General features: G+C 40.0%; 1 protein-coding gene across 4 annotated transcripts in view; it reads left to right on the forward strand.

Moving 5' to 3' along the window:
• The first annotated feature begins 127 nt into the window (after positions 1-127).
• Positions 128-27,307, forward strand: part of LARP1B (La ribonucleoprotein domain family member 1B) — a 33,892-nt gene continuing 6,712 nt past the window's right edge. For 2 of the 4 annotated variants that reach the window (XM_015276630.4, XM_015276631.4), the window contains exons 1-13: positions 128-442; positions 5,811-5,834; positions 7,141-7,202; positions 8,259-8,318; positions 11,157-11,325; positions 12,646-12,789; positions 15,169-15,312; positions 15,571-15,739; positions 19,469-19,613; positions 22,891-23,065; positions 23,865-24,037; positions 24,517-24,888; positions 26,769-26,892. In XM_015276630.4, the coding sequence (XP_015132116.2) occupies positions 169-442; positions 5,811-5,834; positions 7,141-7,202; positions 8,259-8,318; positions 11,157-11,325; positions 12,646-12,789; positions 15,169-15,312; positions 15,571-15,739; positions 19,469-19,613; positions 22,891-23,065; positions 23,865-24,037; positions 24,517-24,888; positions 26,769-26,892 (2,035 nt within the window). In that variant the 5' untranslated portion in view covers positions 128-168. Of the gene's footprint in view, positions 443-620; positions 757-5,810; positions 5,835-7,140; positions 7,203-8,258; positions 8,319-11,156; positions 11,326-12,645; positions 12,790-15,168; positions 15,313-15,570; positions 15,740-19,468; positions 19,614-22,890; positions 23,066-23,864; positions 24,038-24,516; positions 24,889-26,768; positions 26,893-27,307 lie in introns of those variants that run through there. The other 2 variants (XM_004941010.5, XM_046941064.1) reach the window with 2 other exon arrangements.

Consider the following 27,307-nt stretch of genomic DNA (forward strand, 5'->3'; position numbering starts at 1 on the left):
TCCTCCCTCCTGCCCCCGCCGCGGTCGCCGGCGGAGGGGCCGCCGGAGCTGACGGGGGAGCCCCGGGAGACGGGGCGGAGCGCCGGCGGCCGGGGGAGGAGAGACGGCCGCCCCGCCTCGGCGCCCCGCCGCCTTCCCCCGAGGGCCGCTCGCGGCGGCCGGTAGGGCATGTCCGCCGCGCAGGTGTCCGCCGCGCCCGCCGAGCGCCCGGCCTGGGGCGCCGAGGGCCGAGACGGGCCGGCGGAAGGGGCCCGGCGGAGAGAGCCCGGTTCGCCCGGCGGGAAGGAGGCCGCGGAGTGCGGCGGCCGGCGGGAGCCCGAGCCCGAGGAGCGACGACGGCAGGCGGCGGCCGAAGCCCCTCCGCCCAAGGAGAACCCGTGGACGAAGCGCAGAGCCGCGCGGGACGGCGCGGCCGACGGGCAGCTCGTGCTGCGGGAGCCAGGTGCGGGGCGAGGCGACGGGCCGGGCGGGCGGGGTGCTGGCCGGCGCCGTGCGTCGCTTTCAGTTCTGCGGAAACACCGCGTGTGCCGGGGAGAGCGCGTCCCTTCCCTCCTCCGCCGGCTCCGCTTTCCGCCGCGCCGCACGCGGCCGGCCCCGAGAGCCCGTGCTTCTACATACATGGGCAGGGCGGCGGCGGGCGGCTCGGGGGGTTGCTGCGGCCGCCGCAGGCCCGGCACCGCGAGCTGAACGTTGAGCCGCCCGTGCGGTGTTGCTGACATGTAGGAGCGTTGCTGAATCCCCGCCGCTTTCCTGTGGGTCAGCTCTTTGTTTCTGTTTTGCTTTGGTTGGTGGGTTGGTTGTTTTTACCTATTCGTACAGTTTCCCTGTTCGGTTCGCTCCTGAATTTTGCTTTTCGGAAGGTTGGGCTTGTGAAGGCCTTAGTGTTAACAGCTGCAGTTAGCTCGCTCGTGCTGACCGTTCAGGCTGCTTCTGTGGGAAGAGATGGAGTGAGGGCAGCTTGGTGCAGTTTGCTGGCCTTTAATTACCCCAGATGTAAAATAAAGCTGTGTGAGAGCTCCGTACGGCCCACGGGCTGCAGACCCGGCTGACATTGCCCGGCGTTATTGGGCCCCCGAGGAGTTCCTCAAAGTCAGCACTTCTTGGAGTGCTGCTGTCGGCTGGAAGCAGCTGCCAGCCCCACATACTTAGCCCGGCTCCCTGCGTGCTCCCTGAACTCCGGCCTGTGCTCCTGAGGGCTCCTGACAGCCCCACTTGTGTTCTTATGATTGCTTTTATCCTGGAATTAAATGCGTGCCTCCCTCACAAAGAGAAATGTATCCCTTGACGGTTCCAAGCAGACGTATCGTGCAGGCAGACAGAAATGCTCTCCAGACCGCGGAACCTTTATTTAACTGAAGATCGACCCTTTTGGCAGCACGTGTACCCATCCTCACCATCGGGCCGTGCTGTCCGTGTGCACTGACGCACTCGTAAATGCCGACTTAGCGTCGCTCCTGCAGCCCAGCGCTGTGCTACAGCTGCAGTCCTGCCTGTACATGACAGGGAGCTCGTCACCTGCCCGGGCTGCCGGGGCAGTCCCAATAATAGTACAGCAGGAGCCGCTTTGGTGCAGTAATGCCTCGTGGGCCTGGTGGGGCCTGGGCTGGAAATGCTGCTCTTTGCTGAGGTTTTGCTTCCCACTTAAGGCAAAACACCAAAACAGTTGTTGGGGGGAGAGAGAGTGAAGTTAATGCACCACATACATTACGTGCTTAGTTTGATTATTGCAGAGAGCTTTAAACTGTACAGAAGTTATCATTTGTGAAATTACTGTATAACCGAGCTGTTGCACTGGAGTATCTTTTTCAGCAGCAAGTGCAGAATTCAGCAAATAGAGGAGTTGGTGGTGACGGTGGTACCAGTAAAAGGCACGTGGGGAGGGGTGTGCTGTGGTATGGCTGCCACAGGGAGCTTTGGCCTGAGCCACTGCTCACTGCTTGTGGAACGTGGAGTGGCTGATCCAGCGGGGCCGAGGGAGGGCGTGACTGCGTGTGTGCCCCTGTCCACAGGAGGTGTGCTCTCAGGCAGTGAATTGACGAAGCGGCGTCAGTCGCGCTGGGCCCTTCTAAGTGTGGTGGTATGGAAATTACGCATGTGAAACAGTAAGTAGGTGAGCAGGAGCATTGCTGGGATGGAATGTAAAACTGTCCGTACAGGGGATAATAAAACGGAAAAGAATCTCGCATCAAAGTAGCAGCTAAATCCTGTTCAACTCGTTGATCTTGGCCTAATTTGTTGAAAGTTTCCTGACACATGCATGTATGGCGGCGTGCTCAGTGATGGTTACACGCCGAGAAGGCTGCTTCCAGGCAGTCACCTCTGGCCATCCGTGCACTGTGGTGTTACTCATTTGCACCAGAGGCAGAACCACCTCCTTCTTTTGAAGGCAACTGCTAAATCACTGGGCAGACAATAGAAGGAAAAAGTAATGGAAAAAGCTTAAAAGTCTTTCCCGGTGACAGAATTCTGTCCAAGCATTGTTACCTTTTAATTTTGGGTGTAGGATATGTCAGTAGATTTTAATAACACGGTGGTAAACCGAACACTTCATATAAACGTACTTGATGCTTTTATGGTGTGTTTGTTACTACAGTTGGGTGTTTTGGAGTAAGCCTTTTATTAAACTCCTAAGTAGAACAGTTCCAGAATGATACAACTGCTGCTGCTGATGTGCAGTTTGTTCATGGAGAAAGACGTGTAGCAATAAGGAATCGCCATTGCAGTTCATGGGTTCCTATCTAACCCCAGGATCCGTGGCACAGGAAGGCAGCTTTGGCAGGGGCTGCCCATGGTTAAAGGCAGTTCTTGCAGCATGCACGCTCTTCCCTGCTTCTCCTGTACTGCTGAGCTTTCACTGCATCTTCATTTCTTCAAATTGAAACTCAGTAATTAAGAGAGGAAGTGCCGTGTAATCATGTTGATAACCATTTTTTACCAGGTAACGAGATAAGTTTCGTTTTAAATGGAGCCAAGGAGATGTGTCGCTACTGAAGCCGTGTAGCAACCCAGTGTTATTCCTGTTTTCCTTGTCTTTCCTTTGAGTCTTGTTTTATCTTAGCCTGCCCTTGGAGCCAGGCTGTCCCAAAAAGAGGCTGGTTACCCTTCCCCCACTTCAGTAATTCCCAGCGTGGAGTTGGTGAGCTGATTTTATTCAAAAGTTTTTCCACCTCTTTGATGAAATACTGCCTTTTTTTTTTTTTTTTTTAATAAGCTTCTAAAAGGGAACCCAAACAGCAAGTTCTTTGGTCTGTATAGCTGATGCTGGTCCCTAATGAGTCATTAGGTAATTATTCAAGAACAGCCCATGAAGTTTATGGAAATATTCTTTAAAGCAAAATATCTGTGGTAAGTGAGTTTGCTCCCTAGTGTTCTTTGATATCGTAGTTAATCAAAGTAACTGCATGCTTCAGTCCTTCGTGTTTTGCTCAGTTTGTCATTCTTCGCTCCATCGATTTCTGGACACAGGACATCCTTCATCTGGTTGATGTGTCGGTAGCAGAAACTGATTCACATGTGCTATTGATTAGCTATGGTCTGTTAGTAAGCAGGTGTTGCAGGTGCAGCTTAGTAAAGGTGTGCTGTGTTATGAAGAGTAACAGACTTTACAGTTTTGATGAGTAAATGGGCAAATGATCTGATTATCAAATCCTTTGGTGTATCTCGTGCAAATGCTGTCATTATTTCTCATGAATTCACTGTGAGTTTGAATAGCAGCTTTTTTTTTTATTTTAAGAATTATCAAGAGATACAACATCAGCAGTTATCCCACCCCTGAAGGGAGTAAAAGCATTCTCAAATCCGCTGTCTGTGTTTTCCAGACCTATGACAGCGCATAGAACACAACATACATCTGTTTGCACAGTAGGGTTTTTTTGGTTACTGAACTGGAGACTGTTAGGAGAGAAATGCATCCTGCTGCCCAGAGCCTCCGTGCAGACCTGGCTGGCTGTGCTCTGGCACGTGCTCCTGCTTCAGCATGAGAGCTTTTATAGAAGCTGAGCCACAGGTTGCAGCTTTTATGAAGCAGCTAAGAACAAAATAACAGTAGAAATGAAGCAGAGGGTAAGTAAGAGGTGTAATGATTAACTCATCACATGCTGGGGACTTTTTTTTCCTATTGATCAGCACTTGTTACGTTGAAAAGCTGATTCTGACCATAAACACATGGAAGGATGCTGGTGATGTAATGCAGTGCCTTGGTTTGTTCAAGTAGCGTGAGGAAGTTGGTCCAACTAATGCTGCTTTGCTATTAAATGCTTGAACTACTGTAGGAAAGGATGTTAGCATAGATGACTTTTTTAATTTCCCAGAATCTTGGATCATAAATCTGTGCTCTAAATTTAAACTATTGCATGTTCCAAGGGATTATTTTATCACGTTTGCAAGACCTATACGTTTATTTGTTAAAATAAATAGAAGGTTTATACAATAAATAGGTTAAAATAAACCTGATTTGCCTTATAGGTGGTGATACTTTGGTGATGCAGCTTTACGTGTAAACTTTGCTCCTCTACCTCTACACAGCATCTGGTTTCACCTTCCCTCTTCTAATGCTTGAAGATTGCTGCTGTTTTGGCAATTTTTCATTTGTTTTTTGTAACTGTTGTCTCATACCTTGAAATATTGCACTTGACGTGTTGGCGCATCCATGTCCTTCTGCAGAAGATACCTTGTGTTAGGATGTGGTGTATAAGAAGACTTGAATGAACCATTTTTAAAATGGCTTTGAAAGGTTATTTTAGTTTCCACATGGATGGAATCTTCACTGGAGTTCAGTGATTGAATTCTGATTGGTAGCAACTAAACCTGCTCATCCTTGATTAGTTTTTCTTTCTGCCCACTCCTTCAGAGTTCAGCTAAAACCCACCAGGTAAAGGGATTGCAGACAGCTGTATATTTTCAGGGGGCTGCTGGCTTCTGCTGCGGCCATAAACTGAAGATAGCATTTCTGGTACTCTGCACTGTTACATGATTCTGAAACCAAAGGCTGGGTTAACGTTCAGCATGGAGCTTTTATCTAAATGTACAGTAGAGTGAGCTTTGTCTGCATGGTGGCCGTGCTCCTATTCATGAGAACACGACAGACTTGATTCAGGTAAAACTTTTAAGGGAGCCTATGTTTTGTTCTTTTACTCTCACCCTCCTTCCCCCAGCCCTTATCTTCTCTTTCAAGCTTCACACCAAAATCCAGCTTCCAAATGATAAGCTGGCCGGCCAGTAGCGGTCAGTTACATCTGGGTCTGAACGAGATCCTGGAAACCTGGAGGAGCTCTTGCTGGGGAGCGTGGCTGAGCTCACTGGCCTTTCTGCTCGGAACGGGCACCATCAGCTAGGCAATGTTGTTGCCTGATGTTAATTTTCTTTTCACTTAGTGTGCAAATGTATCTTTTAAGTCTTAGATTACTACCTGTTAGATTTATAAACAGATCAGAAAGGTTACTTACAAAGCAAGTTGGGTCTCATTTTTACTTGATTCAGGTGGCCTATGTTGCTGTTTGAATAACATCCCATGACTAAGGTACTGCGGTGATGCCGAGTTGGCTTCTTTTCTGTTTAATTCCTTGCTTTACCAAGGATGCACTGTGAGAAGTTGTGACAGGGCAGTCCTTGGGTAGCAATTTAAGTAAAAGTGCTGTGAGGTGGAAAAAGGGCTTCAGTAAGGTAACCAAAGAGCTAAAAGGAGAGCTCTGTTCGGACAGCAAACACTATGGCTGGTCAGTTTGCCGTGGCGGGCAATTGGCAGCTTTGTTGTTGGCACAAATTAGCTTGTTGCTCCATGACTACAACCTTTTTTTTGTCTTATTTCACAGGGGGAGGTAGTTTACTATTGAATGGTAAGTAAAAATTAGGATCATACAGTCATTATGTGCACTGGGCATGAGGGTGGGGTTCCCAGGGTGAAGCTGCAATGAGGAAGATTAGCGAAGTCAGTGGATGCCAGAGAGATAAGGGCTAAGGAGGTGATGTTATCCTCAAGGAAGTAACAATCCCTGGTGATTTCAGCCATGCTCAATGGTTTGTGCTTGGCTTTCAGTGAAAGGCTGAAAAAAACTTTTCCATTAAAGGTTGTAGCTGCTCCTCTATGGGGAAAAAAAAAAAACAACAAACGCATAGTGAAATTAAGGCAGCTGGAATAATGTAATTAAAAAATATGTATAGCGAGATCAGAATGAAGGTAGGAAATACTAAAAGGTGGTTTTATCTGTCTGGATCTACCCTCCCAGGAGAAGTTATCTGGTAATAGTTCTGTTCCTATTGAGTTGAGTATTCGAGGGGGAAAAAACCAACAAAAAAAGCTGGAGCACAATTAAGTGGGAGGAAAAGGAGAAAATCGCGTTCGTGTACAGAATGGAAATTGCATATGTATTAAAAGGCATAATGAATGCAGATGGGCACTGTTGCTCGGGAGGAGTATTGTTATCACAAAGGTTAGGTCTTAGGATGGTTCTGGAATGTATGAGGGTCAGCTTTCTGGCAATTAGTTACATTTATCATAAACAGCCTTTGTAACTTGTGGGATCTGAACATAAAAATGTATCAACCTTACAGTTATTTTGTCTTTGCATCTTTCCTTTTGTTTTTTTCTTCTGTTGCTTTGATTTGTTTCTGAGGAGTATGGCTTAATTCTTTAGCAGTTGTGTGACTGCTTATAAATGGAAATTACCAGGAATTTGTCAATATGTAACAGCTTTTTTATTTTCATGCTCACGTAATGGTAAATTTCTTAAATGAACCACGTGCTGTAAATATAGCTTCTAATATTTGGGTATTTGTTTGTTTGGGATCTCATTTCTGCTGATACCTGGATTAAAATACCAATGTTTAGAGATAGTCTTGGCATTGCAGCTCATCAAATGCTTACATACTGTTATAAAATATTCTGTTCACCCGTTTTTTTCAAGGCTATTTACACTTGTTGTGAGTTTGAGTTTTTCAATGTCATGTGCCCTTAGTTATCTTATGGAAGTACTCCTGTAGTAATTATGTTTATGAATGTTCATTGGCTTCAATACCAAGACCACTAAAAAACACTGTTGTAATATGCTAGATAACAGAAAAATTGTTAAAGCTTACCTTATGCTTCTTCAGCACCACTTATTACATCGCCTGAAAGTACTTCTTGCTGTTGTTCTTTTTCAGAACTAGAGAATTCCACTAAACATGTAAAAGCAGCGAAAGCCAAGACAAGGAAATGCAGCAAGGTTTGTATTTGCCAGAAGAACATTTAGCTTGGAGTTAGTGGGCTGCTTGTATTAGAAGTCCCAGTTAATGTAACCTGCTTATCTAAACTGGCATTTAGCTCTGCTGATAATACGGTAGGAAAATGAAATCACTTCAAGGAAATGTTTCTGGTTGTAAACATTCACTGTGGCAAACAACTGCTGCTATTAAAAAAGAAAAGGCAAGATATTTTGAAATTTAGAACAAAAACTTCTCCGTCGTCGTCTTCTACTTTGACAATGGTTAATTTTGAAGACAGAGAAAGGTTTAAAAGAAGGAGAAGAAAATTGAAATGAGAAAACTGAAGTGGTTTGTGTACAAGGGGGTTTGAACAAGTCATGAGATGATATAAAATGGGAAGGGGCTATAATGAAACAATGTAATTTGGGGACATGGGATGATAGGTTGGTTTTGGAAATGCTATTTCTGTATTATGTTAGTAATGAGTGTACTGTATTTTCTGTTGTAAAATGATTATGACAGGAGAGGTATCGAATCCTCTTATTGAACAGTTAGATCTTTAAAGCTTTGTGCAGCCATGCCATCTTAGATTGAGTAAAACCAGTGCTCAAAGGGCTTCCAAATGCTAAAACATGTTGAAGAGGTAGGTACCTTTAAAGCAAGTAGAGAGCCATCTATAAGATGACAATTAGCCTTGAACGTTGTTCTTTGTGTACTTCAGTCTGAACTCCTTAGTCTGTTCTGACAACAGAATGTAGAAAGCTTTGCTTACTTATCATCTTTATTTGGCCATGTCCACTTTACATATTCTGAGTGATATCACATGGTAGGTAAGATGTGTTGTACCTCATTTTGGATGTGAAGTGCAAAGATTGGTTACTTCTGCCATTGATCTATTCTGTTTTAAAAATCTGCTTGTTTATTTTCTTTTGTATTTCCCAGCTTTTAAGAATTGCTAATTCTAACAGCTTTGTTCAAATGGGGGTAGTCTTGTCATCGAAGTCAGGACAGTCATCTTCCATGTTTTAAAAGGGACTAAATCTAGGAAGTAGCACAAACTGTGACTGTCTTTGCAGGCTGGTGATTTTGTTGATATTGGAGACTGGCCAACACCAAGTGAAACAGCAAACAATGAAGTAAGTATTTGTTGTTATCTGCAATATTATTTTATTAAGAATCACATGGCCTTCTGTGATTAATGTGGTTGCCTCAGAATGTGCTTTCCATATTCTAGAATTTCAGCAGAAATGTAAATAATTCCAAATGTTGGTCTGTGCTTAAGTGTTTATCCTAACACAAGAACATCTGAACCCTTCTCAAGCATACACGCATGCACACTTTCTACATGCCTGCGTGAACATGTAGAGTAAAAAAGTGCTGTATTTAATCCACCATATATTTCTTTTATTTCCCTTTTCTGTTCTTTGATAGCCACAGACCTGTAACTTTTGGGACTGTGAGCATGCTGCACTCTCTTGTGCCCAAATTGTTCTGTGCTCAGGTGTCCTGGGAGTTATCAGAGGAATGGGGATGGAGAAAGGATTTATTTTCCTATTGCCATTGTCATCAAATTCTTTATTTTACAGTATCTCAAGTGATACATGCATCATATCTCTCAGACCTCTTTTATGTTACGTTATTTAAAGCAACAAAGCATAGACTATTCCTGTGTATCTGGTGCTGTTTCACTCTGTGCTTTAATCCTAGCAGAGCATCTCTGATTTTTCTGAACATTTGGGTTCAGCACTGTGTGTTGTCTAATTGGAGGCTTCCAAATAGAAGCTGAAAAAGAGCAGATTAGGGTAGTTCAGTATGAGTTGTTTGTCCTGTGGGCTCAGTTTCCAATACCTTCCCTTTCCCATAATTAAGTCCTATCTTTATTGTTTATATCAGCAACTAAACATCCTCAGGTTTCTCACCAGGCCTTTCACGTTGTAGTTCAAACTTCTAGATGTCTGTACATTTGACACAGCACTGCGTTTTCTTCTAGGTAGAATTTGCCTCTTCTAGTAGCTTTTTATACAGGATCTCAGAGAAAATCTTTGGTGTTTCTAGAAGAATCTTTAAAACCTGAACAGATTATATGCAGATGAATTAATGGTCATTCAGTCACTGAAATACCAGTTGGAATATTTTAGTGTAGACGTACATGCCACTAAGGTGCAGGATTTATATAAGATCCTTGATTTAACTTCTCTTTAGTATTGATAAGTACAGTCACTAATATTCCTGCCAGTTGTTGAGATGTTGCTGCTCCACTACTGCTCACAAGGGAACAGTGGTGGTATATTTAACAATACCACGAGGGACGCGTGTTGATAGACTTGTGTTCTAAGGCTGCTAATTTACCGGATAACATTAGAAGTATGTAACTTTGCTGGGCATCAAACTCCTGCTTGATTATTCATAAAACTAGAAACAGTTTCATCTGTGCATTTTATACCTTTTGATGCAGAATGCACATCCTCTTCATTTGGCACACTCTAATGACTCAAAAATGCCATTCCTGAAGATTATGCTGTCAATCTCACTATGGAATGCTTCTTATTTGTAATTTTTTAGATACACCTCATATAATACACAAGGTGTAGGAGGCTGCTATGGTGCAGAGAAATTCTATAACAGTGCCTACAAAAACAAACTCCATACTATAAGCGTTCTGATTCTCAGAAAACGAGAGGGTCTACTGTGCTTAGTTCTGACAGATTGAATAGCATTTAAAGACTTATGATTTATATCTTTTAATAATACTCTCAGATGTTAATGCTGATCTATAACTAAGTCTAGAATATGCTTATTTTACCAACTCCTTTTTTTTTTGGGTGTCTGGAAAACAAGCACCCGTATCTTTTGTACTCTGTAATAGCACAGTGCTTTAATATCTATTGGTTGCATGAAATTTTAGTGTGATTAATGATTTCTCTACAGTACTAATCAGAGAGGCTGAGACAAGAGCCTAAGTGTCTATGTTCACAGAAGTAGTCTCTTTCAAGGGTATTTATTTATTTTTAAGATTTTTTGCTTTACCAAATGGTCTAGATTGTATTGCATGAGTGTTAATTAAACTGCTGTTGACTTTAATGTGTGAGAATTTAATCACAGAAATTCATGTAGTGTCTGTTAAACCAAACAATCGGTTTGTATTTTATCTCAGTTGATTTGTTTACGGGAAGGTTTTGTATTCAAAGTAATTATGGGGATAGTACTGCTGTATCTACTGTATGCATTCCAGCAAGTTCAAAGCAGTCTCCACAAGATAGGAGAACTTCAGTTTGGCAAAAATGGTTGTAAAGTTTAATTTTGCATGAAGATATTATATCCGGATATTATATATTGGGATTTCCAAGAAATGATGATTTGCAGGATGTTGGCACTACTCAAATGCAAACTGTTCTCAGTAAATGCCATATTCTAAATTTGGGGGACGTGAGGTGGGGTGTAAATCTAATCATACAGCTCCATATCTGTTTTTGGCTCGTGTTCTGATTTAATGAAACAGATTGGACAGAGTTAAGAGCCGTGGCTCCTTGAAGTTCACATGGACAGCTGGGATTGGTGAATCAGAAAATCACATGATGCTGTGCATTCACAGTTCTGTGAATACAGCTTTTAAAAGTCAATCAGTCTTAACAGTAGACAGCAGTAGGTATGTATTTCGTTCTTTCCTGTAGTATGAAGTTCAGTTTTGAGGTATTGAAACATGATTGTTGTATGTTCTGTAGCTTCGCATCTTCGTGTTAGAAACCAAACCAGACCCTGTTCCTTTTAAAGTATTGTTTTCATAGTCTTGCCAGACTAGCAGAAAATAGAGTTATTTTTTAAATGAAGACTTCACAAAGCAACACAGTTGTTAAAACTCACCGTCCTGAAGATTTCGAGAACAGCTAATAGTAAAGGAATTTTAATAGGTGAAAGAAATTTGTTTTGCTATCAGCAGCTGTGCTGTCAGAAATAATTACTGGTATCTTTTTCAGTGCAAGACTGTAAGTCACAGTAAGAGGCCAACAAACAGAAGAGAAAAGGAGGAGAAATTTGATCAGAAAGGCAGTAATGGAACCAAGGACAACCTGGAGGCTAACCCAAATGGTCCAGCAGATAACGTTAGCGAAGATGAAGGTCAAACTAACAACCAAAGGAAAAAAGGTTTGTCTGGGTACTGTGTGTAATGCAGTAATTAATTGTTGATACATTTATGTTAATTCCAGTTGAATGACTCGATGGAACATTTTGTTTTGCATTTTTTAGGTAATAACAGGATATATTGTGTTAGGAAGGTTAAAATGGGCCTCCTTTCTCAGGTTTTGTAGTGTCCTATTTAGTCAAATAGGAATTCTGGAGAAAAAGCAGTTCACGTCCTCCTGGTGGTGTATGGAGCTCTGACAGAAAATGTCTGGAAAATTGTGGTTTCATTTGGTTATCATCTTTCACATTTTTATCCATTGAATAGGTAGAACTGTGTTCATTTAATTTCATACACGTGTATGCATGCATAACACAATAGGTGTTGTCATTTTAATTTTCATATTTTGCTAGTAGCTTACATCCTGAAGTGATCACTTGAGAGCTAAACCAGGTTTGTTGTTTCCTCTTGATCCAACCTGTTACATTAAAAATAGGAAGCATCTGGTTTTCTTGGTCAATAACCTTGAGTGAGATGAAGACGCAACTGAAGTAGCTTTATAATATTGCTGCCATCAACTGCTTTATTTCTTGGTTCCTTGTTGATAGTTCTTCAGATGCTAAAGACCTTTGTTGTTTAGATTTGTTAATCTTGCTGCATGTATATTAAAAAATAAAATCCTGTAGTGCTTTTTTTTTAATCTAAATTAAAGTACAAAACAAAGCATGCTACAGGAACAAACTTGCTTTTTTTTTTTCTTCCCCAGTGTGGATTAAGAGTGTTATGTGTAACAAAGTTCCCAATGTCAATCAAGCATAGAACAGTGAATATTATCACTAAGTAAATGGCCAGTAGATGTTTAGACTAGCGTACAGCTTTGCTTACCATTCTTGATGCACAGAAATGAATTTAATCCGAATGTCTTGATGTAAAACTGCTATACCACAGCAAAATTCTCAGTAAGTTTTGTACAGTTAGTGATAAAAATATTTATTTTTTACATAATGTTTCATGTGCAAATTGTGAAATTATTTAATGAATTTAGTGTACGTATTTAACTGTATATTTATGGAGCACACATACATCTAAAAATTAAAAAGCTCACCTTCATTTATTTCACGTAAGGTTACCTTTCATCTTGAGAAGTTCTTGTTTACTGCATCTCTTGTTGTTCAATCATTTATTATATCTTAAAAATACAGTGTTAAGCTGATTCTCCTAGTTTTTTAACATGGAAATTTACTGTTATTTATAATTTTAACAGCAGTATGAAATAGAATCTTAAATGGGATTTGAAACCTCAAGCAGTACTATAATTAAGAGAAAAATGTTAACTTCTTAAGGTAACAAGCAAAAATGGGTTCCACTTCACTTGGATGATGTAAGGTCAGATAGTCAAGAAAGATCAAGCTCTCGAAGTAGCTCAAGATCTCAGCTGGAGACAAACAAGTTAATACTTCATAACAACAGGCGGAATGAGACAAGAAGTAAGTAGTTTTCAATCTCTTTGGATCTTCCTGTTTGTAGCAAATAAAGTGTGACTTAAAACTTGTTGGCTGTTAGCGTAAGTCCAATCAAACTGAACCAGACACATTGGAAGTGCTATGCTGCTCTTTTTTTTTTTCTCTGATGATTGATAACACAAGAGTAGGCATTAGATTGCCAGTTGATGTTGAAACTTGACTTTGCCATTACTAAAATCCAAACAAAACAACAACAAAAAAATAGTGTAATATTTGCCAATAATTCATAAAATAAATAAATTGTACCAGATTGTAATATTCAAGTTTTAAATTGGAAAGTCTTGTTTAAAACTTTGTTAGGTTATTACTATTTTTTAATTCTTCACATATTCATCAGGACTGTAACATCTCAGTCAATAACTCTTCTGAGTAAAAAAGCTTGGTAAGTCTATTTTTGCAGTCTGTGCTGGTTCAGAGCCATGTGTTCTCCTGATGGCTAACGAGTATGTCTTGGGCCACAGTTTCACAGTGCAGAAAGTCTGATAATATTCTTGTAATAAGGTAGCTCTGTCCTGCTCTACTCCTGTTCCCACACTTTGTTGCTGTCAGAGCAGTTGCTTGTGGGACCATGCTTTGTATCCTGCATTGGCAATTCTTCTGTTACTGTTCTCTTCTTTAAGTTCACTTCCCCAATATATTTCTCAGCATGGCCATGCAGAAAGCTGTACTAGCACAACAGAGGGGACAGCGCACCATAGCTGGTACTGCCTTTAGTCCTCAGGTGTTCTAAATACAGCTTTGTCAGAAAGCAGCAATATCAGACTGACTCTAACTCTATGGTTTGTACATTTGCATTTAAGTTTCAGAATTGTGATACGCATTAACAATTCAAGTGTTTGTTCCCTTTAATAGTAAGTGCTGGACACCACTGAGATGAGATTTGTTTCTGAAGTCATTTTAGAAACATTGATAGAAGGGCTTTATCTGGATGTCTGGGGAGCAGAAGGGGGCAGGGGAAGGATTTTTACTAGTGCTTCACTTTACTCCAGCAATTATTCCTCAGGAGCCCCATGGTCAAACAACCACAAACTTCTAGTGTAAACTTTACATCAAGGCTGTGTTCATTTAAGATAAATTTCAGGGTGAGAGAGCATAAAACCTCTTCTGTTCTTTGGAAATATTGGTTATTTAAATTAAAACAAGCAAACCAAACCAAACCTGTGTCAGGCTTTAAATATAACAGTTACTCTTGAACGTGTTATTTGTAGGGCTTTTGCATGTGTCTAGGAGCCGTATGTACATTCAGTGCAAATATGAAACTGGCTAGGGGAAATACTTCAAATAATCCCACATTTGGAATCTCTAAGAGGCTGAGGTCCAAATTCTCATAGAGAAAGACACATACTGACTAGGATATTTGTAAATTCAAGGTATTGTTTGACAGAAGATAAAAGACAGAAACTTGAATGTACAAGCGTACAGATTTTGTTGCAGGGTTTCTTGAGGATAATTGCTAGTAAAGCAGTATTTCTAATAGGAACAAAAAACCGTATCTTTAGTCAGTCTTATGTTGACATTAGCAGCTCTCAGTAGCATCAGATGGGGTTTGTATACCCAGCCATTCTTCTGTCAAAGGTGTTCGGTGGAATATGGGGATGATTTTACAGAGCTATCTTAGATTTACCTGTGTTAACAAAAAGGGATTCTTAAGTTAAAAGCTCTATTTAGGGGGAAGATCAGTAGAGAATAAAATACTGCTGCTTAAAAGGCTGAGTCAGGGGAGTGGTAAATGGCTGCTTCTGAGAACAAAAGGGAGGTTCCAGAGAGCCTTGGAAATCCTCCCCAGTGCAGAATTATCAAGAGCTAGCAGCCCTGTGTAGCTCTCTGTAAGTACTGGGAGTTGTCCACATAAGCAGAGGGTATTACCATGCCTCGAAGGAGAAGGGCATGATGGTGCATTCCTGTCCTATACTCATTGCATATATTGTGATCCCTGAGTTGGCATGAGTGTCCAGTTGCTTCCGAAGCATTTGAGATTGACTGCCAGTCAGCTCATTTACTCCTTATTGCTAGCAGCTCCTACCTGCTCCCCCTTAGGCACTACTACGGCAGCCTTTCTCTTTGTCCCGTCCAGCTTCAGATCTGGACTTATGCTTCAGCTAGTGTGGCTGAGTTTTGGTGGGTTCCCTGAGTACAGGTTGACAGCTCTGTTAGAAAGGACATTCGGCAGTCGTGTATTCAGCAGTTTCATTTTCTTCAACGTTTCAGAGTATCCAAAAAGTAGAGGGTGCTTTTCTGTTCTGTGTTTTAAGGTCAATATCTAGGAATGAATCGGAGACTAATGAATTGCACTGTGATGTTTAATTATGATTGTATTATACTCTTTTTTTTTTTCTTTTAAAGATTGGCATCGTGATAGAGAAAAGAGAGATGATCACGATGAAGTGTGCAGTGTGAGAAGTGAGGGTGGCAGCGTTCGAGAATTCTCCAGAGGCAGAGGAAGAGGTAGAGGCAAAGGAAGAGGACGAAGCAGAGGAAACCCTAGAAGTATGCAGAGAAATAGATGAGTGGAGTCTGTTTTTTAAACCTTGTTTATAATGTTGATGTTTTCGTATGAAGTTGGAGTTATCTCAAGATACATATCTTGTAGCTTGATATTTTCAAGTAGTTTGTGGGTTTTTTGTTTGTTTTAAAACAGATGGTGAAAGCCAACCATGAAGTAGCATGCATATCATGTTTATGTCTCAAAATGTATGTGTACTGGACTTAATTGAATTAATTTTCATTTTCACCTGCATTTTGAAGGGAACTTTGACTATTCAGTTGGTTATCAAGAACTGTATGGTGAAATAACTGACCAAGCATTTCAACCTGAGCTTAACTCTAGTATGATGTATTACTACGATGATGGAACAGGAGTGCAGATGTATTCTGTGGATGAAGTTCTTCTGAAAGAATATATAAAACGTCAAATGTAAGTAGATTGTTTAGTATGCAAATATTTTGAGAGGTCATTTAAGAAAGGGATTAAACACTCTTTGGAATGAGTTATCACCCGTAAAACGGTGGGGATGAAGACATTTTGATTTGTTTTTGATTTGACCATTACCAGCGTCTGTTTGAACTTACTCACAAATGGGGTGAAAAAACATGAGTGATGGGGAGGAATTTTAAGGCAGTTGTTCTGCATCTTGTGCTGTAGTGTGGTTCTAACTCGTATACCTTCTTTATTTATGGTACATAGCCCTTTTTTATGTTGTCATGTAATTGAGATATGGATGTCTCTGAGCTTGTGTTTTTGAGTACCATCGGTCTGTTTGCTTATAAAGCTCTTCTTGGGTGGTGCAGCTAGAGGTTTCCCTTATTTGCTCTCAATTTCACTTTGAGTGTTCTTGTTAGTTTTATGTTTTCAGAGTGTTTCACTTGAAACATTCAACTGAAAGAGTAGTTTTGCAATGATGCTTGATTTTCTAGTAATCTGAAATGTTTACTTTCTCATGTATACCATTAGGAATGAGAAACCATCTGGAAGACTGATTATCACCAGGAGACATGTCAAAAGGGCCTGGAAACCACTCGTTCATTTTAAAGAGCTAGTTTCCACCACTGGCAGATATTTCATCTTCTGTACTTGTAACGGCATTTCCCCACGATGCCTGTGTGGTGGTTTTTTATTGCCCTTGTATCCCATAAAGCAACTTGCTTATTTTATTCTTGCTTCTTTTGTTACAGTTGACGAAAAAAAGGAAGAAAAAAGCCTGTTTAAGGGCAGAAAGTATCTGGCATGTGGCTATCAACTTCAAAACTTCTATTGCAATCTTTTTTGTTACTCTTGCTACCAGGCCCCTATGACACCTGACAGTGGACATGTACCCCCATGTCAGGATAATCGGCCTGCACTGTCCTCAGACAAGTGAGGGAGGAGCACAGACACTCCACTGTTGGCCAGATTTCTGGGCATGCAGTGTAGAATCCAGACCTTCTAAGGTAGGACATGATGATGTCCCCCTCTGGTGAGAAAAATGTCAGTTGCAGCATTGGTCACATCTGACTTCTGGTTATATTTGTGTTTTATTTTAGCAAAAAGAGGTTGGCAGGTGTCCATAAAAGACAGCATAGCTGGCTAACCAGTGCCATTGATTGCTTGTCTGATATAATCTCCTCAGGCACTTGGATTTATGGAGTTTGCTTTTCAAGAGAGAGAGATTCTTGAGTAGGTTTAGAATGTAACTTCACCATTTTTGTGCTCCTTTAACAAAAAAAAAAAAAAAAAAAAGTGGTTTTATTATACATTTCTTATATCACATAAAAATGATGGGAAACCAACTTTATTCATCAGTTACATGTCATTAACTCATACATGGAGATGGTTTGGTCTTCCTTTTGTAATTGAGCTCTAAAATATTAAAGTGATTGTGCCAAAGAAGGAAGCATGTACAAAAGAAAGCTGAACAGAATTGTTGGATGTTGGAGTTCCTTATGGAGTCTGAGATCAACGAGGATGTGCTAGAGAAGGGAAATTGTTTTATGTAGTGTACTGACGAATTTTAGAACTGTTTTCCTGTTTAGTAAGGAAAAATGTTAGATGCTGTATCCAACTGAGTTGATTTGTAATTTCAGTAAGAGGTACACTGCTATCAAGCATTCAATGCTTGTCCAAAGAAACAGCTTGATGTGCAAGAGGAATATTTGTATTACTTGCAAAACTATCATTGCCACCTTTAATTATGGGCTGAAATAATCAGCTTGGAAAGTTTCAGTGCCCTGAAACTCCTCAATGCACAGCCTACAGTAGAACTCCACGTTCTCTTAAAAACAGACAAATAAAAGCTCAGATTTGCATCCAGGTCAGTATCGATTCAAGAATAAATAAAAGGATTCTCAGGAAAGTGAGAGAAGTGAAGCTGGAGGGTGTGTGTGTGTGTGTGTTTAGATTTGTCCCTCTACTTAAACAAACTTGTGCATTGTCTTTGTTTATCATTAATGTTCTTTCAAATTCCTTTTTCTAGAATGATGGACATCAAATGAGGCAGTTTGAGTCAAGTTCAGTCACTGTCCATTTCCGCTTGTGGAATTTTTAACTAGGTGAATCATTACAAGATTTTTACCTTTACTGTATGACTGTAAAGGTACCATTACGAAAATATTGACATGGCTTTTGTACTTGTCTATCTTCTAGACTTTTAGGGGAAAAGAATTACATTGGTTCAGCACAGTAAACAGAATATTCTTGAGAGAAGCCTTTGTGCACAATTGCTTTGCCGATCAATTTACTTAGATCTGAGTAAGAGCTTAATTCTCCGAGAGCTATGTTCTCTTTCCTGTTTATTTCAATTTAATGGCAGTGTGTTCATTTGTCGTATGTCTTACTGTCCAACTTTGAGACTTTTGTTTTCATTCTGTCTTGGAGCTGAGTGTTTCATATAGACGGCTTTTGCTTCAAAAACTTTTTAGCCACCAAAAGTTTTAGAAAGGAATGGTATCGAGCTTCTCCTTGGTTCACTGATGGCATTGCGGTCCGCTCCTTTTGGTAACTTCAGCCTTGAGCAAAGTTCAGTGGAGATGTGTAGCATTTTATTTATTGTTGGAATTAGACTTTATATTCGCATGTGTGTTTTTTCCTCAGCATTTTAATGCTTTTTTGTTTTATTTTGCACTACCTCTGTTTAAGTCACAGAATAAACATTTCACTGCTTATTTTTTCCTGAACCTGATGAATAGTAGTATTCCTTGGATGTAGTATGCTGAAATATGGAATGATGTGCAAACCCTGTTAAGGGCTTAGATTTTAGTCACGATTTTTTTTTCCATTCTCTTCCATAGGTTGTCTTCTTACTCCCATGCTTTGTATGTCCCATCATGATTTGAACTCTCTGCTTTTTCTCATCACTAAGTATAAAACATCTTGACATTCTTATCATTTCATACAACAACTTCATTGTTTAAGATGTTGTCTTTCTGCAACTTGTTTGTTACTTGTCTCTCTTGTTCTGTAGCATCGTCAGATTCATGAAATGGTCCTTGTCCCTCTTCTCCTTATTAACTAAGTGTCATTTATTCATTTAGCCTCTGTCTTTCTCCATGATCTGTTGTGCTGTTTGGTACAGTTTCATGAAAAATACACGATTACTGGTTTGGTTCTCTCATCTTCCCACAAGCATGCTTGAAGTAGTGGTTCAGAGCGCATGTATGTGCCTCAACGCTCAGATAGGACACTTAAACCTTCTAATGTACTGGAAACTGGGAAAAGATACAGTTCAGGATGAGGTTGCACTGGCACTGCTGAACAGGAAATAAGATGTAAGCAGTAATTGTCCTTCATCTTATATGGAGGCTAAGAGAATGTTGTTTCTGTCTGTTCATGTAAGTAATAGGAGGGATGAGTGAAAGAAAAACCAAGCAGAATCTTTCCACACACAGTTTATATATGCAAAGGTTGTAACAAGGCTTTGATGTATATTCCTGTGTGCTGTACTGGATCATAAGTCATTCCTAAGATGTTGAGCATGCTTGCATGCTGTTCTGAAAGTCTTGTTTGTAACAATATACCTGTTGAAAGAACAATGTTGTTGATTACGAACTGTGCTCTACAGACTACATTTTTAATGGAAGACTTTACCAAGGAATGTTTTGGCTACTGTTTCAGGATTTACTTTAAGTTATAACAGGCTCATATTTGCATCTTTTTTGTTTCTCTGTCCAGTGAGTATTATTTCAGCACAGAAAACTTGGAAAGAGACTTCTTTATGCGGAGAAAGATGGACCAACAAGGATTTCTGCCTATTTCATTGATTGCTAGCTTCCACAGGGTGCAAGCTCTGACTACAAATGCTACGCTCATTTTGGAGGTAAAATAATTCAGAAGCATGTGTGTAGACAGTTTTGGTGCTTTTTTTTTCTTTTTTTGGATGGATTTTTGCACAGTCCCATTGGAACTGAGGGTAGAATGCTGCAGAAAATGTTTTCTTCTGCTGTTTGTAAACATTCTGAGAGTGAGGCTACAGAAAGGGGAGATGATGAAAGGAACAGACATCTCTACATCTGTAGACAAACTGAAGAACTACATCCAAGATGTTTATAGGGTCAGTAATTTAGTGCATTATATTAAGCTTACTTTGTTTTTCTTGTCAGAATCCTACTTGCTTCTGAGCTTTCAGTATCCTGTTTTGAGTCAGAAGTTGAGAGAAATGTGGTCTTTAACACCCACACAGGGTGTTCTCATGTGCATATAATAGAGGAACTCCTTGCTGCATAATACAGCAGAGGCTCGTACATAGCAAAAAATGTAGAATCATTCCAAGGTCATTCTTCTAAGAGGAAAAAAAAAAAAAAAGAAAATTTAAAGGGGTTGTTATCTGATGCTGAAAAGTTGTAATATTGCCAAAACCTAAGAGGCATATTAAGCCTATTAAAGAATATACTTGCAAGTCTCTCTTTTGCAGAGTCAGTCATCTTCTGTTATTTCTTTGAGGATTCTGTATTTTGAGAGGTTGAAATATGGCAAATAGGTGTTCTTAGTATAGGCAGGTACTTCGAAGAAACTTTTGATGATTCCTTTGCAAGCTAATCATCCTCTATTTAGAGTGTGAGTTGCACAGTTGCAGAAATACTCTGCCAGGTGTTTTAAAACAAACAAAAAAAAAACAACTATAGGTTGTGAAGGTTCCTCATCACAAACCTCCACGTGAGCACTGTGAAGAGAACCACATCTGTGTGTGCAGAGAGTGGAAAACATGTTTTGCTTGTTTTGTTGTGTTTCTTTTTTAGAGCAAACAGTTGCAGAGTTTATTCAAGTATTCAGTAGTCCAGATTGGGTTTTCACTGAGTCTACCACTGCTGTAATTTAGGGCAGCTATTATTAGATTCACAAGATCTTCAGGATGTTAGCACAGATTCCATTGTTTGGTCAGTGCCTATTGCCAAGATGTACCAGATATTTCTAATAGTTTAGGGAGAGCGGTTCTTATGCCTTCAGTGTGAGTGGGATAACTGGGCTGCCAAATTACTTTTCTACTAAAATAAAAACACTTTGTCTTAAGATTTCTGAAAGAGAACAGGTCTTTGTGCCTTTCTCTTCCAGGTGAAACTTTTTTTTAGAAGGCTAAAATGGGTATCTGTCCAAATTACAGCATAACACACTTGGCAAAGCTGAAGTGATCTTAACAATGTGTTCCTGGATTATGTTGAATTTTTCTCTGGCAATAATTTTCCTCAGATCCAGAGATACTTTTCCAATAGCAGGGTTGCCTAAATTGTAAACCCTGCCAACAAGCAAGGAAATGGAAATTGTTCTGCAGAATCCACTTGCTGTTTGGCTCCTATTTTATTTCCATTAACTCCGATAAGATGAATGTCAGCTCTCTGCTGACCTTGTCATTAAATGTATTGCCCAGTCCTTAAGCTGGCAGTCGTTGTGCTCCTGCTGCAGGGAGATGCTTTTCTGCCTCTAGCACAGAAACCTGTTGCAGTATATTGCTAATCTAACCAGAGGGCAGTGGTACTGTGCATATTTGAGACGTTGTCCTTTTCGTGTGGCTCTGAGGCTGTCCAGTACTTCAGCAGCTTACTGATATGTGGGCCTCATAGGTCCAAAACAGAGTTGGTGATGGTAGTAGAGGATCTCTAGGACTACAGGTTGTTTACTTATCAGAACTGCAGTACCTTACTGTTTCACAGCTCTCTGTCTATGGTATCTCCAAATCCTTTAGTGCTAGTGTTCTACTTAATGTCTGCAGACAAAATAGAGTCTCAATGTGGTATGTTTTGGATGCTACTGAAGATGTCTGGGAGGAGCCTGTTTGGTGTGTTGCTAGTCTAAGGAGTGCTTTGCTGTTACATAGTTACCTTAAATCACATTTAAATAAGATAGCCTAAGGGAAACTGGAAGCATTCCTTCATAAAACCTAAAATAAGCAGCATAGTGTGAGTGTTTAGAGAGACCTAAGCTGGAAAATGAAAGTGAAAATAATCTTAGTGTACTTAAACTAAGCTGCCGTAGCAATTTCCTTTAGTTAGTTGAATTAATGCTTCTCCTGGGGGTGATAATTGGCTTCACTTGTACCTGAAGTTGCATTTAGTGGAAGCAACTTCTGTCACAGAGCTGCGCTGTCCTGCCACCTCCCAGACAGATCTTCCTCCAGAAAATGAACACCTTCAAGAGAAGCTCCAGCGTACTGTTACCAGATCACTCATGGACTTGTTGTCTAGGAGTATGTTAGATTTTATACCCAGTCTTCTCTCTGAAGTCTAGTAAGCTAAAGGAAAAAATGTATATATATTTTTACACCATGCAATCATACTATTTCCTTCTTAGCCAGAAGATAGTCTAAGCATCTTTTGTAATTAAGATATGACTTCCCTTAGTTCAGAAGTGCAAGTATGCTTAATAGACTAGAAGTCCTTACGTGTACTTATCTGGCTGGGGAACAATTCGTTGTTTAAATGAAGGATAAATTTCTCCACCCTTTGATCTTTGGTATGCTCTTTACAGAATTTCTCTGGGTCTTATTCTCTGTATCAGTCTTCATGTTAAGGTCAGAAAGGGAAAACATTTGCAGTTTGTTAGCTTGTGATTTTATTTACTTTTTTTTTTTCCTTTCTATCTTACTGTGGGAATGGTTAAACACTGTGCTAAATTGCCCAGAGAGATTGTGCTGTGTCCATCCTTAAAGATGCTCAAACCCAACAGGAAATGGCTGATCCTGCTTGAGTAGAGGGTCTAGACGATCTTGAGAGGTCCTTTCCAGTCTTGACCACTCTGATTCTGTACTGTCTGTTAGCTATACTTAGAATGCATGGGGTTGGAGTTAATTTTGGGGAAGTAGAAAAGTGGATAGAAGGGAGGAGTTGGTTTGGTGCCCCCTCACAAGGAAGAGGTTGCAGACTGGGGAGAGGAAGGAAGTGATATTTGATCAAATTAAAAAAAGATGATGAACGGTTATCCTTGAAAATGAAAAGATTGTTTGCACCAGTAGAAGAAAGAACAGACAGTCATTATGAAGAATGAGCACAGAAAGCTTGAATTGCCTTTTTAATTACTGTATAAAGAGTTGACTGTCTTCCATGGGTGTAAGAAGGTGCTGGATATGTAATGTTTTCCTAAGCTGTAATGTGCTTGTCCAACAGGCCCTAAAGGACAGTACAGAAGTTGAAACTGTGGATCAGAGGATAAGAAAAAGGATTGATCCAGAAAAGTGGCCGATTCCAGGTCCACCTCCCTGTAATCTGTCAAGGACTGACTTTTCTCAGCTCATCAATTGTCCAGAATTCATACCAGGCCAAGTTTACGGCTCACATACAGGTAAAGGATTTCTTTAATAGAAACTTAAGTTTGGGGCTGTCTGTCTAGCTGAGGAAGTTTGCCTCTTGATACTGTTTTCATAATAGAAATTGTGCATTTGGTAATGGTTTATTCAGCTGAAATGCCTGCCAGCTGTACAGTTGTGGCTGGTATGGCTAATATTAAGTGGATAAAAATGTCTTCTGTCTGCTATAGTTGTGACCATTCTCCAGAAGAAGGTATAATGACTTGGAGTCCTTTTTTATTACCAATAGCAGAAGCAGTAGTAGTCTTAAGATAGTCATAAATTCTACTTCATTTTGATCCTAGCTGAAAGTTAACTGTATTTTGTGTGTACCATAGTCTTGGATGGGGATTCCATTCACACTATTAATATGGAGATTGCTTTGTTTGCAAACAGTGTTTGGCAAGTAAATCTTTTACTAAAATGTTGGCTCAAAGTAAATGGGAAGAATGAAGACTGAGTTAGGCACCTATCTGGAGAGCTGGCACCTGGTGTAGGGAAAACATATCCCTGATAAGTGAATTCTTGTTTTCTGAATAATGGATGATTTCTCTGAGTCTGTTATATACTTCTAACTTAAATAAGCTGATAAATTGGTCTTTTCCTAAAATGTTGGTTGGACTATGAAAAGTGATCTCCTAAAATGAAAAGAAGTTCTGCTAGTCAATGCTAACTTGAACCACAGAGGTAGCAAGTGGTGGCTGAGGTTAAAGGAAAGACCACTGTGCAAAAAACCCCAACCAACCAAACGAAAAACAACACAACAGGAACTGAACTACTGTTTTCCAATGCTAGAGTCTGCACCAAGTTCTCCAGGAATGGGAAGCCTGTTGAGTCTGAAGGAAAACACTGAAACAAGTAATTTTCAGACAATATCTAAAGGGTTGTCTACAAGTTTGCCTGATTTGGACTCCGAACCTTGGCTAGAAGTGAAGAACAGGCATCATGCATCCACTGTCAGAGTAAAGGTAAAATGAGAAAGAACTTTATTTAAATAAGCAAGTGCAAAACCTTCTCACTTTCAAGTTATAGTGTGAAACAGTTTTTTGTTGTTTTTTTTTTTCCACACTTCAACATATGTGATACTTGATTACCTAAAACTGTTTGTGGGCACTACTCACTCTATCCAGACTTAGAATAACCAAGTGCATTTCAAATCCTGGTCCAAAGCTCACTATAATGACAAGAAATGTGTTTTTTTTCTGCTGATGGACAGTTGCATTATTGAAAAAGCGGTTGTGTTATGAGAATTATTCTAAAAAATCATGATGCTGAAGTACTTAGAAAGGTAATTTACTTATGAGCTTAATAAATATCTTAAAGCAGCTGTATTGTTTCTCATTCTGTATGTTCACTGTTGAAAGTATTCAGTCACACTCTATTTGTCTTCCATTTGGATGATCATTATCTATTTCAAGTATAAAATGCATCACCTTTTCTTATTTAGGAATGCGTTCCTATACCTGATCAAGTGTCAGGTCAACAACAGCCACCTCCACCTCCAGAGGAACAAGAACAAGAAGAACTTGACTTTTTGTTTGATGAAGAGATGGAACAAATTCAGGGTCATAAGAATAAATTCACTGATTGGTCAGACAGCAGTTCAGATTATGAAATTGATGATCAGGATGTAAACAAGATTTTGATTGTAACACAGACGCCACCATATATGAGAAAACATCCTGGTGAAGATCGTGCTGACAACCATGTGTGTCATGGAAAAATAACATCGGAACTTGCTAAAGTTATTAATGATGGCTTATACTATTATGAACAGGATTTGTGGACAACGCAGAGTGAAAATGACACTACAGTAATGGTAATTCTTTTTTCTTTTTTTTTTTTAACCTTAAAACAATGCCAGTGCAAACAGTGCCAGAAGTATTTTGTCTGTCTGCTACACAACTAACTATTAGCCTTCCAATATTTGAAGGGAATGACTGTTTACGAGGGTGGATAGTGATAGGACAAGGGGAATGGTTTTAAACTAAGAAAGGGGAGGTTTAGGTTAGATATTAGGAGGAAGTTTTTCACTCAGAGGGTGGTGACACACTGGAACAGGTTGCCCAGAAAGGTTGTGGATGCCCCATCCCTGGAGGCATTCAAGGCCAGGCTGGATGTGGCTCTGGGTAGCCTGGTCTAGTGATTGGCAACCCTGCACATAGCATTGTGGTCCTTTTCAACCCAGGCCATTCTATCATTCTATGATATGATAAACATTTTTGAAAGAAAGTTGACAGTTGAATTCAATAAACATGTAAACTATGTTTATTTTCGTGATGATGTAGATAGTTGAAAGCAAAATTTTTAATGTTTTGGAGATGGTTCACCTTTTCCAGTGTTTTCTTGTTCTATACATAGCTTGCTTCATAAAAAGCACTTGTAAACCCCTAGTATAGAGGCAGTATAAGGACATGTTTTTATGTAAGATAGAAAGGAGGATATTAGGGTCATTTTTAAGTAGTTTATTTAGAAATTTTGTTTATCTTGCAGCTTGTGAGAACGTGCAGCTGTGTGAGTGAATTGCAGTTGGGTTTGCACACCTTGTTTTATTATGGCAACCCTTTTATTTCCTAGTTTGTATTTGAGGCCCCTGTCATTTAGGCTTTCAAAGCTTCAGATGGAGCTTGTCAGTTTTGTGATTTTTCTATTGACGTATTTTAATACAGTAGACAGCTATAAAATTACAGATGTGTTGAACTCCAGCACTTCATAGGCTGAGGTCAACTGGGAGCACCAATGTCACAGAATCATGTCCTACACTTACTGCTTTTGATTTATTAAGAATCCACTTTTTGTGAAAGCAAGACCAGTGAGTGTCTTACCTATAGGCAGTGCTGCTATATTGATAGCAGATATTGTGCACACAGAAATAAAGTTACCCAAAGACTAAAATGGTGAGATAAAGGAGCTTTACCTGTTGGTAAGGACAAATGTGTGTTATATGGGAAGGAGGAAAAGGGCGAAAATAGCTTAAGGCCAAATGAAGTATGTGGGTACAAAAGGGAGTTGACAGAGTTAGAAATGAATGTTGATAATAAAAGCAGGAAATAAAGGTGGGATTCAAATATGGAATTTTTATTATGAAGAAAGTGGCCCAAGACAATCAACAGACTGGAACAAGACAGTGAGAAGTGGCAAACAGGAAGAGAAAATATTTTCTCATTGTTGTGATGTTCTTGACAATAACCTAAATGAGATTTTTTTTTTTTCTTACGATCCATGCACGCATGCCACACTACCTTCAGCTGAGCCTGAGTGCTTTGAGGTGCTGCCATTTCATGTATAACACTGGCATTTCTTTACACATAGCCTGAGAAAGGGAGCAGGTCATCTCGTGCCCCGCTAAATTGCTTTTCTTGTCAGACTTACTGCAGAAGACAGAATATTTTGGTTTCGGCAAGGGATAGGATCTCAGTCATTTCTATTTCTTACTCTGTTAAAAAAATCTTGAGTATGGCCCCATTGGCCTCTATGTGCCCATTTGGTGGCCTGTTTCTTGCAGAAAGTACAGTGTCAGTTGTGTTGTTCATGTCAGCTAGGAACTCCCTTTTACATTTAACGAGATCTGTAGTGGCTTGTGTGAGTTTAGCTGTGTGTGAATTCTGGGTTGCTGATTTTGTCTTATGATATTGAGCCTTTCCTCAAGATGATGGTCATTGCAGTTTGTGTTTACGCTTTTTGTTTTCTCTAATTCAGCAAGAGGTTGAGAACTTCAGGAAGCTAAATCTTGTTAGTAAGGAAGAATTTGATCATCTTGCACCAGAATTGATTGCTGATCGAACCCAAGAAATTCTTCCAGGTTCTTCAGAGTTACAGAAAGGTAAGTAATGTAACACACGCATTTCTATTTTAGAAATTCTATAACAAAGCATGTATTTTAACTTTTTCTGCTTATGTAGTGTTTTATTTTTGGTTCAGTCAGCAGTCAGAGGATTTTTCTTTGCTAATTTTTCCAATTGTCAGCAGTATTGGAAGTGTCCACTGTACTGGAAGAAGCTGACATTAGTAGTACTTCTCAGGATATGCATGATTATCTGTAGATATCATTCTGTTCTGTTGTTATGCAAAAAGCACCTAGTGGTGCTATATGCTAACTTGCCATCTACACTGTGTTATGTAATAGCTATGGGGGTGAAACATGTTCCAGATTAGTATTTTTCTGGGAAATGAGAATAGAAGGAAGTGGGAAGAATTTTCTATTCATATCACAACTTTACCAAGTTGCAATGTCCAGA

The sequence above is a fragment of the Gallus gallus genome, chromosome 4 (assembly GCF_016699485.2).
Source record: "Gallus gallus isolate bGalGal1 chromosome 4, bGalGal1.mat.broiler.GRCg7b, whole genome shotgun sequence".
NCBI classification, from domain to species: domain Eukaryota; kingdom Metazoa; phylum Chordata; class Aves; order Galliformes; family Phasianidae; genus Gallus; species Gallus gallus.